Below are 18,719 nucleotides of genomic sequence, written 5' to 3'. Positions count from 1 at the left end.
TGAAAGAACTGAGCAGTGGTTGGATGAATACTGTTAAATACTGCTTAGCCAACTCCATTTATTGTGTTTAGCAATAGGCCAATACTGCTTCCATTTATATCAGTTTGGAACTATTATTTTTAAATTTCTGATGCTATTAGAGAATCAAGTTCAAATATTGGGAGAGACACATTTTCATTCTGAATACACTGGCATTAAATCAGAAGCCATTCTTTAAAAATTACTTCAAAGTACAGAAACAAGGGAAATATTTTATTCACTTTTTCCCCTAGGGGACAGTCCTCACATTATTTCCTGTTGTGCCATTTGATCATGTCTGTTAATTTTACATTTAAAATTAGAGGCAGCCTACAGTAGCAAGAAAGTAAATATCCATGGAATTATGGATAAACAAGTTTCCAACATGCGTCTTCTACAGAAATGGAATATGCTTATGTCCAAACTTGCTTCTCCAAAATTTACTTGTAGACAAGGCTCTTTACTGTACCACCTGTTCTGTGCCCTTTTAAAAATGGTTTTTGCTAGTTGCCAAATCACCTGATTCTAAGCTTCAAAAGTCAGCATTCCTCTGCAGGCAGATTTAGGAAAGTTGCTCTGAATCTACTAAAGAAGAAATAGGCTGAGGCTTGCATATCACAAGGATGGTAAGGTACATTTAATAAATGAGCAGCGTCTATTTTACATACCACAGCTTATAGGGGCACACCACGGACATAATATTGGCGAAGACAATGTCCTACTTTTATCAAGCTTCTCTTTGATAGGTCAGAAAAGCAGTTCTGCGAAGCTTGTGTCATTGTTAGAATTTTCTGGCAATGCTAGGATAGCAACAGGCAGTATGAAGAGTATTTGCTGAGTACAATATTCATTAAGTTTAAAAGAAGCGTATCGTTTTTAAACTTACCTCACAGTAAGCATCTGGAACAAGTATTCTGCAGGAGTAAAACTGCTTGAAAACAGCTGTAAGAGCTCTCTCATCAAAAAACTATTGCGTAAATATAGCAGGATTTTGTTTCTGGGAATGAAATGGAATGACGTCATGGGACAAATCTCTCCACTGTAAGCTTAAGAGAGCACTCAGCAATGCCATGATGAGAGTACATAACCTCATGACCAATTCTCAAAATCATTATTTTGCTTTTACACAAGTATTGCCTAGTGGTACTGTGTTTTTATGCTGTATCAAACTTTACCAATTAAGAAAATACATTTTCTAAAGCAACTGCTTTAAAGGTAGGCAAGGTTGATTTTGGTACTGGCTCACAGTGGTCTCCTTGGTCCCCATCCCTTCAATAACCACTTTTTTACTGCTTCTTGGACACAGAGCTTTAAGACTAACTAGTGTCAGATATTTTGTTTTAATTGAACAGAGCTGAAAGAAGCAAATCAGATTTTTAAAAAAAATATATCACACAGTTCCAAAGTAATTGAATTATAAACCAGACGAAGTGTTTGAGTTACATTAATGTAAAGCACTTTGAAAGCATTCCTTCAACTCACAATAGAGGTAGTAATATAAACCATGGGTCTTAAAATGGATGCAACAGTCATTTCTAAGGTTCTTCTCACCCTGATGCTTCCATCCCTTATATTGTCACTGCCCATGATCTTTTCTTTCAACACAGGAAAAATACCTGGAATGCCGATGTTCAGAGCTGTGGTCACCAAAATACAAAACATGGAAATCATAGCCTCTTGATCTCATCCAAGTGCTCCCCACCCATCCAAAGCACATACCTGAGATGAATCTATAGCATTCATTAGCGCAATAATGTTGTATGTAGCCTCTAATAGAAATATTGGAGGATTTTCTATGCAAATGGTAGCAGTGTTTCCTTTTTTTCACTAAGCAGAGTTACAGAGATGTAAACATTTATTCCATGAACAAAGACAGATCTATCTCCTTTCTTTTGAAAGATTTATCAGTGACATGAAATGTAATACTTATTTTAGCCTAATTACGGAAGAATCAAAATCCTTTTTGCAATATAAATATGCAATTACATTTAGTACCATTTCACTCAGCCTCACACATCATTTTAAGTCAAGTTTTTATAACAGGAATATGGAACATAATATAGCTTTCTAATTACCTGATCTTCCTAGAGATAGTAAGATTAATTAATATACAAATATTGACACAATTTCCAATATTCAAGACATTGTTTACATGACCCAGCCATTTTAATATTTTGCTTTACAACGAGGTGAGGGATGCCAGGTAAGAATGTAAGCTCTATCAGATGTGCAGAGAGAATCTGCCTCTCCATAAATCCAGTCAAGCCACTAATGGGATGACCACAGAATATTCTTCAGGAACTCAGTTGTGGAGAAAGCTGTTGTATTTACCACATCCTACATTGAAAAATGTTGGATAATTTTTATTAAGGCAAGTGCAAGTCTTAAATGTTATCTTTTTAGCTTTCAAATTTCTAGTCAGCCTACAACAAAGTAGAAATGAATAGTAGCAAGAACATATATTTCAGATATTCTAAAGGGTTAAAAATGTCACCTTTCACGCCAACTTTCCTATTCTTTCTTCTTTATAAATGAAACTTTCTCTTTGGTTTCTTGTATCTTTTCAGTTATCCTCTCTTTCGTTTCTTCCATTTTCTCAGTTAATTTTTCTTTTGTTTCTTCCATTTTCTCAGTTAATTTTTCTTTTGTTTCTTCCATTTTGCCACTAATCATGTCTCTTGTCTCCTCCATTTTTCCTGAGAGTCGTTCTTTTGTTTCTTCCATTCGGTCCTGAATATATTCCTTCACTGGAGGCGGTGTGGACATATACCCCTGCTTGCGAAGATACTTCACAGTGATGGACGTTCCTCCTAATGTCACTGTGTATCTGGCTGGAGTTGCAATCTTACCAATAAAAAAAAAAGTATGTGTGTATATGTGTATAAAAACATTAAGGACTTAAATGACTTTAAAAGTGAAGAAAAAGCATTCTATGGACTGAGTAACAGCATTCAGAGGCTTGGCTTTAGCTGCAGCTCTTTAGACAATGACTGTGCTAGTGAAGTTAAAATACTAACATAACTCTAGCAAGGAAGCTCTCCAAGCTATCCAGGACGTTCCTTAAAGAGACTTCTATAGGTCTATGCCACTTTAATCAGTCGGTCACTAAAAGAACAAGCTGCTCTCATCTGCAGCGTCTGTGCCTCCCAAAATCTGCTCTGAAGTGTGGAATGCATCATCTGCAGAATACTTTAAGGGAACAGGTCACTTCTGAAGAAGGAAGGGAAAGTGGGATTTAGTCTCATGGTTGTCTGAATTACTTCACTGCTCTTAAAGCTTCGAAAGATGAGTTGTGCAGTTTCATTTGAATAAAGATAAAAATAAAATGCAGCCACTGAAAGATAATTACATTTTCTATGGAGATGCAATGAAAATTGTCTAGAAGAGTGATTCCTGGAAACCAGGTGAAAACTTTCCAAATATTCAGAGAAGGAAGAAAACATTATCTCTGTATGAATTAAATATGATCTTTATGCAGTTTTGATTGCCCTTTCCAATTTTGTACCCTGTGTGCTCCTTCAATCTTTCCTCCTACCCAAATAACCTTTCCCAGTTTTGAGTTCTATGTAATGACCTATCATGAGGAATTAAGTGAGAAAACAAATTCCTTGGTTGATGGTTTGGCATTTTATATTCATTTAAACATTCTCTCTACTTCTTGTTTAAGAATAGCCTCTTACTTTATTTAATAGTGTCTTATTGGAAAATATTTAGCAAATACTTCAGCACTGGATGGAAGAGATTCAGCTCAAAGACAGTCAAGTGTTTGGCATTAGGCAGAGAAACTAGGAGACTGAGTTCTAGGCCTTCCTTAGGCATGAAAGCCGGCTGGGTGACCTTGGGTCGGTCACTCTCTCTCAGCCCAACTCACCTCACAGGGTTGTTGTGGGGAAAAGAGGAGGAGGGAGTATTAGGTATGTTTGCCGCTTTGAATTATTTATAAAAATAATAAAGGCGGGATAGGAAATAAATAAATAGAAAGAAAGATCCGAGAGGAATAAAAAAGCACTTTGTGTGTGTGTTTGTGTGTGTATTTATATATTTAAAATCCTAAATTCTATTGAGACAGGAAAGTAGTTCTTTGTCATGCAGTAAAGCAAAACTTTTTAAAATACCGAGAAACAAAAATAAAAAAAATTAAAGTTATGCTTTTTAGCATAAAATGCTAAAAGGAAATATGGAAATAATTTTCCAAGGTTGTTCTTCAAGGCTGAAAATCAGCAATTCATGCATTAGACATACCATTTTAAAATAATTATTACCAGAAAAGATATTAAAACCTAAAATTTAGATTTTATAAAAATTAACAGGAGTTTAAGTCTGTGTGTTTTTATACTATTTTTAATAGATAACTTAATTATCAATAATTTAATATTGATAATTCCACAGAGCCAGCACTTTTAATGCTGTCAAGTGGCACTGCTGATGATAGTTTAAGCCACAGTGTCATAAGCTCACAGGCACATTAGCAACTTAAATAGTATCACTTTGCAATGAATTTTGTCCTTTTTTTTATTTATATAAAAAGGTCAAGATTCATTGCAAAGCAGTATTATTTGCATTCCATTATTCTTCCACTGTGTGGCACTAATAGGAGTGCCACAGTAGTAATGGAGACACTGATGGGAAAGCAGGTTCTATCATGCCCAAAGGCTAATAGAGGGTACTGAAAATGAGGTTCCTGGAGCAACACATCCAGGCACAGAGTCTTATATAACTTGTTAAGGCCTCTGAATGTTAAAAATAGGGGGAAAGGCTGTGACAACTAGAGTTTGCAAAAATTGTGGAATCACATTTTATTAAACAAGATGGTATGTAATAAAAGTTGTGAAATATAGAAAATTTTAAGTGGAACATTTTCCCACGACAATAAATGTTTTACAGATAATGATACAAAATAGTCACTCAGTGTAAACTCAGTGGGTCTGCTGTAGAAGTGGACTTGGGCAATGTGATTTTCTAAGGTTCTCCAATCCCTGCATTGCCAAGTGCATCCCAAATCTCCTCTAGAGAATCACAATGGATACAGGGGGGAAGAATGCTATCTAATGAGCAGAATGATACCATTAAATACAACCCAATGTCTTCTTCATTTCTAAATAGATGTCTCCTTTCTTCCTTTTTATTCCTCCTGCAGTCTCTTTACTTTCTTATAAACTGCTTTTTAACTATGTTTGCATCCAACTAAATATTTTCACTGTTAGAAACTTCAAATTATATAAAGCAGTCCTTAACATGGTTTCTCTTCTTTTACCGCCATACAGAGTAGAATTTATTATTAATTATAGCATTATCTACAGAGCCTTTGTGACAGAATATATTCCTCAGTAATTATAATCACAATTAGAAAATTCACACACACAATTTGAATGCAGAATCCCAGTCTCATTTCTAATTCTGTAGGGACAGCCTGCTCCAGCAAACAATTGTTACCTTGTTGTGGTGCTGGAGCTTTAGCACCTCAATGACACCATGAGCTAAACTGTGAAGGGCCACCCAAGATGGGAAGGTCATGACAGAGAGGTCAGACTAAACATGATCCCTGGGGAAGGTAACAGGAACCCATCCCAGTATTCTTGCCATGAAAACTAAATGGATCACTACAACCAGAGATATGTCGGTATACCATCGGAAGATGAGACTCCCAGGTCGGAAGATTGTCAAAATGCTACTGGGGAGAAACAGAGGATGAGTTCAACTAGCCCCAGATGTGATGACAGAGCTAGCTCAAAGCCGAAAGGATGGCTAGCGGCTGATGGTGCTGGTGGTGTATGGCGAATCTGATGTTCTAAGGATTAACACACCATTGGAACCTGGAATGTAAGATCTATGAGCCAGGGCAAATTGGATGTGGTTACTGGTCAGATGTCAAGATTAAAGATAGACATTTTGGGCATCAGTGAACTGAAATGGACTGGAATAGGCCACTTCACATCAAATGACCACCAGATCTACTACTGTGGACAAGAGGACCACAGAAGAAATGGAGTAACCTTCATAATTAATAGTAAAGTGGCTAAAGCAGTGCTCAGATACAATCCAAAAAATGATAGAATGATCTCAATTTGAATTCAGGGCAAGCCATCTAACATCACAGTGATCCAACTATACGCCCCAACCAAAGATGCTGAAGAAGCTGAAGTAGAGCAGTTCTATGAGGATCTGCAGCACCTACTGGACAACACGCCTAGAAGAGACGTTGTTCTCATCACAGGAGACTGGAATGCTAAGGTGGTCAATCAGATGACACCTGGAATTACAGGTAAACATGGCATGGGAGAACAAAATGAAGCGGGACATAGGCTGATAGAATTTTGCCAAGACAACTCACTCTGCATAACAAACACTCTCTTCCAACAACCTAAGAGACGGCTTTATACGTGGACTTCACCAGATGGACAAACACCGAAATCAGATTGACTACATCCTTTGCAGCCAAAAGTGGCAGACATCTATGCAGTTGGTAAAAACAAGACCTGGAGCTGACTGTAGTTCAGATCACGAACTCCTTATTGAACAATTAAGGATCAGACTAAAGAGATTAGGGAAGACCCACAGATCAATTAGATATGAGCTAACTAATATTCCTAATGAATATGCAGTGGATGTGAAGAATAGATTTAAGGGACTAGATTTAGTAGATAGGATCCCGGAAGAACTATGGACAGAGATCATGAAAAGGTGGCAAGAATATACAGAAGACCTGTATAGGAAGGATAACAATATCGGGGATAGCTTTGATGGTGTGGTCAGTGAGCTAGAGCCAGACATCCTGAAGAGTGAGGTTGAAGGGGCCTTAAGAAGCATTGCTAATAACAAGGCAGCAGGAGAAACTTGCAAGATGATGCTGTCAAGGTAATGCATGCTATATGCCAGCAAATTTGGAAAACAGAAGAATGGCCATCAGATTGGAAAAAATCAACTTATATCCCCATACCAAAAAAGGGAAACACTAAAGAATGTTCAAACTATCAAACATTGATGCTTATTTCACATGCCAGTAAGGTAATGCTCAAGATCCTGCAAGGTAGACTTCAGCAATTCATGGAGTGAGAATTGCCAGATGTACAAGCTGGGTTTAGAAAAGGCAGAGGAACTAGGGACCAAATTGCCAATATCCGCTGGATAATGGAAAAAGCCAGGGAGTTTCAGAAAAACATCTATTTCTGTTTTATTGACTATTCTAAAGGCTTTGACTGTGTGGACCATAACAGATTGTGGCAAGTTCTTAGCGGTATGGGGATACCAAGTCATCATCTGCCTCTTGAGGAATCTGTATAACGACTAAGTGGCAACGGTAAGAACAGACCACGGAACAACGGACTGGTTTAAGACTGGGAAAGGAGTGCAGCAGGGTTGTATACTCTCACCCTACCTATTCAACTTGTACGCAGAACACATCATGTGATGTGCTGGGCTGGATGAATCCAAGGCTGGGGTTAAGATCACTGGAAGAAACATTAACAATCTCAGATATGCAGATGACACCACTTTGATGGCTGAAAGCGAGGAGGAAATGAGGAACTCATGACGAAGGTGAAAGAAGAACGTGCAAAAGCTGGATTGCAGTTATATATAAAAAAAACCAAGATTACGGCTATCAGCTTGACTGATAACTGGCAAATAGAGGGAGAAAATGTAGAGGCAGTGACAGACTTTGTATTTCTAGGCGCAAAGATTACCACAGATGCTGACAGCAGCCAGGAAATCAGAAGTCGTTCAATTCTTGGGAGGAGAGCAATGACAAATCTCGATAAAATAGTTGTCATGATCACTGATGGTGAGCAGGAGGGGGCCCCTATCCAGGGGGAAACACATGCGTAGTAGAGAGAATTTGAGCTGTCCTTCGAAGAGACACAGAACAGACCTGCCTTGACTTTTGGGGTTTATCTGTATGGGTTTTCTCATGCTTCTTCAGTTTGGTAGGATTTTCTGTCTACTGTAGCAGTAACAAAACACTAGAGACTTATTCCTCGTCTCGGCGTGGTTCCTGCTTGTCAGGACAATAGTTAAGAGCAGAGACATCACACTGACAACAAAGGTCCGCATAGTTAAAGCAATGGTATTCCCAGTAGGAACATATGGCTGCGAGAGCTGGACCATAAGGAAGGCTGAGAGAAGGAAGATCGATGCTTTTGAACTGTGGTGTCGGAGGAAAATTCTGAGAGTGCCTTGGACTGCCAGAAGATCAAACCAGTCCATACTCCAGGAAATCAAGCCAGACTGCTCACTTGAGGGAATGATATTAAAGGCAAAACTGAAATACTTTGGCCACATAATGAGAAGACAGGACACCCTGGAGAAGATGCTGATGCTAGGGAGAGTGGAAGGCAAAAGGAAGAGGGGCCGACCAAGGACAAGATGGATGGATGATATTCTAGAGGTGACGGATTCGACCTTAGGGGACCTGGGGGTGGCGACAACCAACAGGAAACTCTGGCATGGGCTGATCCATGAAGTCATGAAGAGTCGGAAGTGACTGAACGAATAACCACCACAAAAAAGGGATAGCCTGAGGTTGGTTAATTCAGCTTTCTTTAACCTGCCTCTATCCACAAATTCTAGCAGTCTGCCAAACATCAGAAGGGCCCCTGAGTTAGGGAAGCCTGGATTAATTAACTGTAAATTCTTGGTGCTCTCTGAGCTTGCTTGCAGACATTTCATTACCCAACTAGGTAACATCATCAGTGTGATTGAGGGATTTGTTCCGTTTATATACAGTAGCTTGCCCTGCTGGTGTTGGTGGGGGGTGTGGTTGTCTCCTTGGTAGTTCCTTGATTAGGGTTTTCTGCTTGTCTGCTTATCTGAGTGTTGGCTGTTGGTGAGGATGTGTTCTGGTTTTTTTGTTTCCTTAGCTTTTTTTATGTTGCTTTTGAATAGTGTGTAAATGTGGTTTATCTATGTGTGTGTAGTAATGACTGATTTGTCTGAATGCCAAGCTTCCAGGAATTCCCTAGCATTTTGGATTTTGCTTGGTCTAAGATGCTCAGTTTCCCAGTTGAAACTATGGTTGAGTCTGTCCATGTGTTGTGAGATTAAGGAATTTTCATCATGTCTTCTGACTGCTAGTTGGTGTTCATGGATGCACACAAACCCCACACTCACTAGCACTTTGGATGTTACTTAGTTGGGTAATGAAATGTCTGCAAGCGAACAACCAAGCTCAAAGAGCACCAAGCACTCCACAGTTCAACCCTGAGCTACAGATATGCTCTTCTATTGTAACTGTAAATTCAAATGTTCCTGCAGGTAGAGTTAAGAAACCTATGCATCTACTTACCTTATACAATGCATAGGCAGTTAATGCATTTCCACTTTGAGAATGCTTTAGAATGTTTACAATGCTTTCAGGCAACCCTATGAATTCAAGAAATGGAACGACATTTACTCCCCTGTGAAACAAAGACATTAAAATAAATTACATAATTCATATTTCTGTAAACTTTTTTTGTATAGTTATCAGAAATGAAGGATTTTTATATTTGACAGTAAATAAGCCACTTGTTTTTTCCTGGACTGATACAGAGTAATGATTTAAGTGTCAATTGGTCATCAGGAGGAAAACATGGAAGTGCCTCACTTACAGAACATTTCCAGTTTTGAAATATAATTTCAGTATCTTAAAACAATGATTTATAACCTGTGTTCCATGACCATTAGAGGTCTGGAAGGGTACTGTACCTGATCCATGGTACAGCTAACAAAGTAAATGTGTGTGTGTGTGTGTGTGTGTGTGTGTATAGATAGATACATAATTTTGTCACTGCCCATCTCACTCGAAGAGCGACTCTGGGTGGTTTACAATAAAACTAAGATGACTACAGATTAAAATACAATAAAAACAATATTCTTCGTATAAATATAAAATATAAAAACCAAGATGGTGATATCAAAAGTTCTTAATTTAAACACATGTAATTCACAGGGGCCTCTTCAAGGTGTTAACCACCCTGTTCCGGAAGGCCAGGAGAGTGGGGACCTACCTCACCTCTGGGGCAGGATATTCCACAGGGCAGGGGCCACAGCAGAGAAGGCTCTCTTCTTGGGCCCCACTGATCAACAGTATCTCATGGATGGGGTCCGTAACATGCCCTCTCTGCCTGACTGGGTCGATGTAATGGGGTGAGACGGTCCCTCAGGTAAACATACTTAAATGGCAAAATCTCACAAGACTGTCAATTTGGTATTTCAGGTGGGAAAACCAACAGCTCGGAAGATATAATGATTTTGTATGGCTCTGCTTATTTTTATTTAATTCGGGAGTCCTAAGGATTCATATGGAAGGGATCAAGCATGACATTGTACCTGCAGGTGCCAGGTTGATGATTTTTGGCTTATATAGTGGTCTTTAAAACAATTTAGTGGTTTGCAATAAAAAGTTAAGAATCACTGCTCTAAACTACTCAGATACAACTGATTCTTGGAGCTATTTCACTATTGCCTTCTCTCTACTGTGGTAACTCAAGGCCAAGATGAATGAAAGTGTTAGGCCTCAGGGTCAGACAGTATGATTTGCATTAAAAGGATGTTGGAATGTCTGTCTCAACTGTGAAAGCTAATGCTGAAGTAGATAATACCAAGTTAAAAAAATCAAAATTCTATCTTGTATATATCAACTTCATGTCTAAACAAGCCACACAATTAGTTAACATGTCTTAAGAGAAAAATGTATTCAAGTTCTTCTGAAAAACATAGATTAAAGATAACCTTGAACACGTAGTCTCCATTTGGTTGTTCTGTTTCATTATTTGACATTATCAAACACTGAACTGACTGAAAAAATAATTTGGATGCAAGTACGAATATGATCAATGTAAATCTGGTCTGAGAGACATGTATTCAGACCATATTAGTTATGAAAATTATTTTAAAAACTAAAGAGTTATATGTGACTTTTCTGAAAACCAATTTTGTATGCAATACTACTGCTATCTATAGTTTTTGTTGGCACCTTTTCCAAATATATGAATTAAAATTGGGTATTAAATTTTGAGCCTGGTCCATTTCAGCCACTGGACACTAGCTGAATTCATACAATACTTTCACCTGTGCCATGGCAGAGTTAATATTTTTGGAAACTTTACTGGATCTAACTCACAAAATGAAAAATCCAAACAATGAAACAATTCTTAAAGTAAGGTCACAATCCTACATATCTTTCTCTGAGAGCAAATTCAATTATATCTTTAAGGCTTAAGTATAGTATAACCATGCTTTTCCTTTCAGCTTATCTTTATGAATTCCACCACTTTTGACTGGCAGAAAGTTTTCAAGGGATGGTCTTGAAGCCTGACTTGCCACAGCCATAAGCTGTCAGGACAGAACTTAACTGTTCTCTTTGAAAAGGGGAAGTCATTAGGATAAGCAGCTCCTGTGACACTGGCAATGCCCAAGCCAAGATCTGTCAGCTTTAAGTAAGTTACAATGTTTGGACTCTCATAGAAGCGGTAGAACAATAATTGGTGACAAGAAGCACAAATCTCTGACATCAGGATGTATTGTAACTGTTTTAGTTATTTTAACCAGATGGCATTAAGTGCCTTTCAAAAACTAATGGGTCTAAATGTCATTCTAAATTTATCCCTCCTCAGAGTAATAAAGACTGAAGCTGTTTAAAATTTTATTTTAGTGGTATCCAGATATTTATCTCCAGGTATTTCATTAAGAGTAAACAGTCGGTTTTTCTTAGATACTATAGGCATTAAGCATATTTAGTTACTGGCATTTTGAACCAGAAATCAATCAAATAGATCACTGTGCCCAGTGAAGTATACTTCCTGATCATGTAGCTTGATGCCAAACAAATCTAAGGATCTAAACTAGGAAGTAGGAATACTGATGTTTGGGATCATTGTTCATAGTCTTAAACAAGGTATTAAGTTTTAAATATATAAAGGAATATATTTAGGATCCTTCTTGTAGAAGCACTGAATTAATACAGCACAGAACCTTTAAGCTCATTTAGGCTGCTACTCTATTCATACGTATGTGGGACAAATCCCACTGAACTCTGTCACACTTTCATGTATTGACAGGGGTTCCAATTTTGTAAGTTAAGAGTAAGATATTTTAAATATTCTCTAGTAACTCTCTTACTTCACTAGTAACACTCCTATGAGAGCCAGTCTGGTGTAGTGGTTAAGGCATCAGGCTAAAAACCAGGAGACCGTGAGTTCTAGTCCTGCCTTAGGCATGAAGCCAGCAGGGTGACCTTGGGCCAGTCACTCTCTCAGGCCTAGGAAGAGGCAGTGGCAAACCACTTCTGAAAAACCTTGCCAAGAAAACTGCAGGGACTTGTCCAGGCAGTCTCCGAGAATTGGACACGACTGAATGGATTGAAAAAAAAAAGTAACTTTCAGAGTATGTGTGCAAGCTAGGAGCAAAAAACACTGAGCAGAGAACCTATATTATACATTAAGTTCACAGTGCTAACAGATATTTTCTTAAGGTATTAGCCTGTACTACTTATTCTAGCTTCATCATTAGCATTTTTACACATTACACGGTACAAGGAACTGCTCACCTTTTGAAATAAAGCTAGGACTGAAACAGAAAATAAAACATTAGAACTGCTATAAACAAATATTCTCCATAAACAAGTATATCTTCCTATTTTATGAATAGACTCCCTCACACTAATACTTTTTTTTATAAGATGACATCCCATCAACTGTTTTCTTACTTTTACTTTTAATACAAACAACTTATCATTTTTTAAAACCTGTTTTATTGCGCAAAGCAGATGCATACTTAATGTTGCCCTTGTAATTTTTTTTGGAAAAATAATAAGGATAGCAGCGATTTAAAAACTGTTGTTTCTTCCTAACTGGTAGACCCAGGAACTAAATTTAGAGGTTTTTTCTAACCCAACAGAAGTGTGTTGACTATTACAAAATTTGCTGGCATGCTAGCACATGGAAATAAATGAAGGATGGCATTTAACACAGATTTTCTTTACTACCTACAAATTCTACTTTCCACTAATCAGTAAAGTAGAACAGAACAAGAATGAGGAAAGGGGACCTCTTAACAGAAACAATATCTAATTTGATAAATTTAGGTAAGAAAATCACAGTGAAATTCTATGGATTTGTATTAAAATTCCCACTGAGTTGAGGGGGTAATGGTATAAACTTACAACTTTAGTTAATCCATTAAAATCAACTTTATTTTACAGTCTGCACAGGCACTTTAATTATGTTTATTTGGGCTTCCTACTCAGATAAGCTACAACTCCCTTAAGTGTTTCATTACTTCGCTTGTACATCCGTATGCATGCTTCCTTTTCTCGTACAAAATCAAGTCTTTTCATAGCAATTGTTCAAGCATGATCCCAGATTCTTGTTAATGCTTTAAGATTTTCCTATCATGGTTCCAGTCTCTTTAATTCTGCTATTCTTGGAGATACCTAAGGCTTTCAATAAGCAAAACAGTGTTTGTTAATTCTCAGCATTGTGGCAGCCTTTAAAAACTATCCTATGATAAACTTGTTCAGTCGATCCTTTCATTGAATGCTTGGTCATACAAGATAACATACACTCTTGTTTTGAAATGGAACACAGGATAGTGTTCCCTCTTCCCCACCTTTTCCTTTCTTCTGGTCCATCCTTCCCAAATCTATACATGCCTGACTGATTAGACTGAAGCTCTCATGAGTCCCACTAACACAATAAAACAAATATATATATTTACTCAACTTTGCATTGCTTCTTAAATAGCACATTATTGCTCTTCCCAGGCTTTTAGGATTCAGGATTATAGAAAGCAGTATTTGTAATGGAAGGTTAATTTTTTTTAAAAAGGTACGCAACATGAACTACAACACAGAAATTATCATCTGTGTTCCAGTTAATACTTCTGCACTTACTTTAAAGCTGCATAGTAAAAAGTTCCAAACCATATGCTGGAAGTCAAAAGATGCACTGGAATCAGAACTTTGCCATACTGTTTAAAAGTTTTCTTGAATCTCTGCACAAGACTAATTGATTTATCTTGTAAAGGGTCAAGCTCTACAGAATTGGGCTCTATAGGTGTTCCTTTGGCAAAATTACCAGCTGATGTGGTAAGTTTTTCTCTCTCCAGTTCTTTATTGTGAAGGTCTTCAGGTTGAGAAGATGTCTTGCCCACGAAGCCCCCTTCCTTGGAAACACAAAAAGCAGCAGACACATGCAGACATTGGCTTTGGCAGCTGAGGACCAAGGACATCGTTTTCCATCTTATGGGATGTAAGGATGTTTTTTCTTTTATGCATGGAAAGATACAGGAGCGATAGGGTAGCAAACAGGTCCTGTATGCCAACTGAAGTGGTTTTTGCATTTTGGTCAATGGTGGCAGCATTGTGCTGATACTCTTGTATATAGCTCCTAAGAAATATTAACAGTTGAATTGTTAAATTAAGCAAAAAATTATCCCTGGTATCATAATTGCAAAATAAAAGCAAGAAAAATTGGGTCCCTGGTTTAATCAAATTGTAAGTTATTATAACCAAATGTTGAGGTATGTAAACCTGGCTTAAACAAAATCCACAGCAGCAACGCTTAGACGTTTAAGTGGTGAGCAGTCCCTTTTTCCAAGAATTCAGTCTTCCTGATCTGGGCTGCTCACCTGCTATCATCCATATTTCATATAGAATACATAGATAAAATAGCATCAGAATCCACCCACATTTAGTACTGAGGATTAAATCCAGCACATATATTGAAACACTTTTGTATATCAAAACCTTTCACAGGTTTCACATTAAAGATAAAAAATATTAATTATGTTCCACTGACTAATGCTTATGTTGCACTTTAGTATTATTCGTAAATTTTTACAATACACTAGGCATACCAATCTGAAGTTACAGCCTGCCCTCTAATGTATCATTTTAGCACTACAACTAGTGTTGTGAACTTACTCTGACCAGTATAACTATCTTTTCCCATATAAAAATTTTACAATGGCCAAGCTACAGTGTAATTGTGGTTTTGCTTTCTCTTTCCTAAACAACAATTGCATAACATTCTCTGTGAGCTGTTAACCCCACACCTAATTAAATATCTTAGTTACTCTGGTCAGTTTTATTTAACACATAGAAAATGGTAATTAAAATCTTGTATTACTAGTTAAATAACGTAACCACTTCCTTGGATAAGTATCTTTCCTTCTCTTAGACGAAGACTCAGTCCCAAAATAGTAGAGTCAGGCTTTTCATTGACTATCAATAAAAAGTACCATAAACAAGAGAAACTGCACAATGATATCAATACTGTATAGTACTTATTACATGGATTAGAGATATTACAAAGGCAATTTACAACTTGCTTGCATCAGATAAAAGTCAAGTGATTTTTCTGTAATAAATGAACAGCACAAGCCATAACATCATCAATGTGGTAGCATATAAAATAGCCATCTGAATTTCAGAAATACTGAACTACTTCATTTTTATTAGCCATACTCAATTCCAGTAGGCTCAAATCACTTACTTTTAAACTTAATACTTTCAGCCCCTCACTTCAAATAGGTGATGGCATTTATGGCCCATTGCCACTGCACACTAATCTTGCTGCCAATTCAGAAAAATCCTGACTTCAATTACATACCCATATAAATTCTGTCTTTAAAAAGGACAGCTAACAGAACTACAGAACCTAAGTAAAGCTTGTTGATCAACAGCATCACCCACAATTAAGATTAAGTTTGGAGCAGAAATACCATAACTCAAATACTTGAAAATCTTAAGTGCTCCAGTAAGTCACGTTTAACTGTGAGAAGATCACTAGAAAGCACAACAATACCCACTTGAAAGAGAATTGTTGCCTTAAGTCCAAATATATCATTGTCAACACATTATGATATGGATATAATATCAAAGGCTTGTCTAATTTGACAATAGTTGTACAAAGAAAGCTATAGTATTAATTTTAAGGAGAAAGGTTCTCACCAGTTTACAGCACTCCTGGAACCAAAAATTTGCCTCTAGGGCAAAACATTACAGATGGATTATACCGTTGCAGGAGAATCATAATCAAGTCATTGTCTTCAGGTATGTCATGTAAGATCACAGCAAACAGATCAAAACATTCCTTCAACAAAAAGGCTTTTCAGCTACCAATAAGAGCAAGACCTACAAAAAAATTAGACATTTTCAAAACTGTGACAATAATGTCCATAAGTACATTATACAATACATTATCTACTTTGGCTTCCAAAGTAGACTAGGACAGACTTTGTCATGAGTACTGATGGTGAGTAGGAGGGGGCCTCTATCCGGGGGGAAAACGCATGTGTAGTACTGAGGAGTTAAGCAGCCATTCAACGAGACACAGAACAGACCCGCCTTAACTTTTGGGGTTTATCTGTCTGGGTTTTCCCCACGCTTCTTCAGTTTGTTAGGATTTTCTGTCTAATGTAGCAGTAATAAAGCACTAGAGACCTATTCCTTGTCTCAGCATGGTTCCTGGCTGTTAGGACAGACCTGGTCTCAACTACTTGGCATTACACAGCATTAATTCTGAAGTACAAGGCAGAGATGGTATTGTGATTATAAGCTAAGACAAAGTGCACTCTTGAAGGCATCAAAAACCTAAATTGTAAAAGAAATCTTCACAATCTTAAAAGCAAGCTTCCCATTCCTTGGAAAGCATATGGACTCAACATAATGTATTTTTAGCACCACAACTCTTTCTATTGTTGCTTTCAGTTAAGTGCAAGTAGAAGTTCCTCATGATTGCAGATTGTTTTCTCAAGGACCCTTTTTAAACCAACTTTGCTGTAGGGGATGGATGTGCCATAAGCACCCGTCTCCTCTGAGTACTCATGGGTTCTGAGAAGCATGAATAGAAGGTTCATATACTATATGGAGCACTGGGAAACCAAAGACACTGGAGATTCTGGTACTGAACTAACTAATCAACTTGCATTATCCACAAGGTTTCCTGGACAAATAGCTACCATATTAAAATATGGAAAGTTTCCATATACACAACAGAATTGTACTGAGACTTCTTAACCTGCTGTCTGAAATTGATTCTGAACTGAATCCAGTTACACTGCACAGAGAACAAATATGGAAGCAGATGATGAATTAAATGGTTGAGAAGAAATGGGCCCTTTGCCATATTTACCTGGAAGGAAGACAACCCTGAATTTAAGCTAAGCCTTCCCTAAAAGGATCTCCATTGCCATGCTCCCAAAGCACCCCAAATTAATATTACTTGAGTGAAAAGCTAAGTTCCCCTTCAAGTATTTGTGGTTCTCAGAGAAGGCAGGGTACTTAACTGCCTCTGATCTACTGCCTTTGGCTTCTCATTCAGTTTCAGCAGAAATGTTTTTAAGTGGTCATTTCAATCCAGATATGTGGCTTAAGTAGTGATGACAGGCCTCAATATCCCTCTGAGACTTTTTAAGTTGAGTTTGGCACAAAATGTATACTATTTAATAGACTAATTTAAAAATAATATACCAATCATAATACAGCTTTGAGGGCCAGTGTGGTGTAGGCTAGAAATTTGGAGTTTTAGTCTTATCTTAGGCTCAAAGCCAGCTGGGTGACCTTGGATCAGTCACTCTCTTTCAACCTAGGAAGAAGGCAACTACAAGCCACTTCAGAAAATCTTGCCAAGAAAACTGCAAGGACTAGTCCAGACAGTTGCCAGGTGTCAATGATGATTTGAAGGCGTGCGCGCGCACACACACAGGTAGTCCTTGATTAAGGACCACAACTGGGACCAGAATCTTGGTTGTTGACCAAATTTGTCATTAAGCGAGACGCCCATGTGACTACTCTGCTCAACGACCGCAATCCCGGCACTCTTGGTTGTGGTTGTTAAGCAGTCTCCCAGGTTGGGTTGTTAAATGGGTGGAGCGAAAGAGCTGCTTGCCAAAGGGCTTCTCCTCCCCTCGTTGCAAGGAATGAAACTCAGATCCTGAAGATCTCTGCTTCCTTCTTCCAGCCCTACTAAGTATTTCCCCTCTGTGCATGGAGGGAAAGGGAAACCCTTTGGCAGGCTGAAGGAAGGAAGCTCAAATCCTGAAGATTTCCTGAAAGAATCTTTAGTGCTCTCACACTACACAGACTACCACACAGAGAAAAAACACTAGCTCAAGCTATGCCAAACCTTTGAAGAAGGTGTTTACAAACCCGCGCTGGGGAAAATTCCGTCTCTCTCACGCATTCCAAATAAATAATGGAGCTCTTGTCATTCAGTTAAAAAAAAACAGCCTCCAACTTTATGCACTGAAATCCTACCTAGCGCTGCAGTCACCGCCGAGGGGCGTTTAAGGCGGCCTGCTCTGACCTGAAGCTCTGCAGGTGCGTGCGGCTGCAAGTTCCAACACGCGTACATGCTGGCTGGGTGTTATGGGAGTTGGAGTCTCGGCATCCTTGATGGCCTTCAGATGGGGAAGCCTGACGTAATGTTACATCAATGCTGGGAGCAGCATTCGCGGAGTTAAGACGTCCCCCCCACAGCTTTTCCGACAAGCAGCCCAGGACACGGAACCCCTCCCTCCCGCCGCCCCCGTGTTGGCTCTGGGCGCAGAAAGATGAACACGCCTCCTCTGCATGTACTGCTCGCTACCTTTTGAAGAAGACCGCCTTCCTCGCAGGTGCAGGACAGCGCTAGGCCCACTTTTCTCCCGGCTGCCACTGACTCAGGCGGACCACGTGCCCTCAGACGCCCCGACCCCTCCGCGCACGTTCCCCGCGAGAGCCT

At 38.5% G+C, this 18,719-nt stretch overlaps 1 protein-coding gene across 4 annotated transcripts; it reads right to left on the bottom strand.

Annotated features, from left to right (window-relative positions):
- Window positions 1-510: 510 nt before the first annotated feature.
- On the bottom strand, window positions 511-18,700 carry FAM210A (family with sequence similarity 210 member A). Of its 4 annotated transcripts, none has more exons than XM_063299064.1 (5): window positions 18,575-18,700; window positions 15,947-16,129; window positions 13,886-14,381; window positions 9,299-9,410; window positions 511-2,862 (listed from the first exon to the last, which is right to left on the bottom strand). In XM_063299064.1, the coding sequence occupies exons 3-5, from the start codon at window positions 14,353-14,355 to the stop codon at window positions 2,530-2,532; spliced, it is 915 nt and encodes a 304-aa protein (XP_063155134.1). In that variant the 5' UTR covers window positions 14,356-14,381; window positions 15,947-16,129; window positions 18,575-18,700; the 3' UTR covers window positions 511-2,529. The 4 variants fall into 4 exon arrangements, with proteins under 4 accessions (XP_063155134.1, XP_063155137.1, XP_063155135.1 ...); XM_063299067.1 differs by having other exon boundaries at window positions 16,012-16,129; XM_063299065.1 differs by having other exon boundaries at window positions 18,585-18,700.
- Window positions 18,701-18,719: the final 19 nt, after the last annotated feature.

The sequence above is a fragment of the Candoia aspera genome, chromosome 3, assembly GCF_035149785.1.
Source record: "Candoia aspera isolate rCanAsp1 chromosome 3, rCanAsp1.hap2, whole genome shotgun sequence".
Classification (NCBI taxonomy): Eukaryota; Metazoa; Chordata; class Lepidosauria; order Squamata; family Boidae; genus Candoia; species Candoia aspera.
The sequence above is the reverse complement of the archived record's forward strand: the minus strand, read 5'-3'. Positions and strand labels throughout refer to the sequence as shown.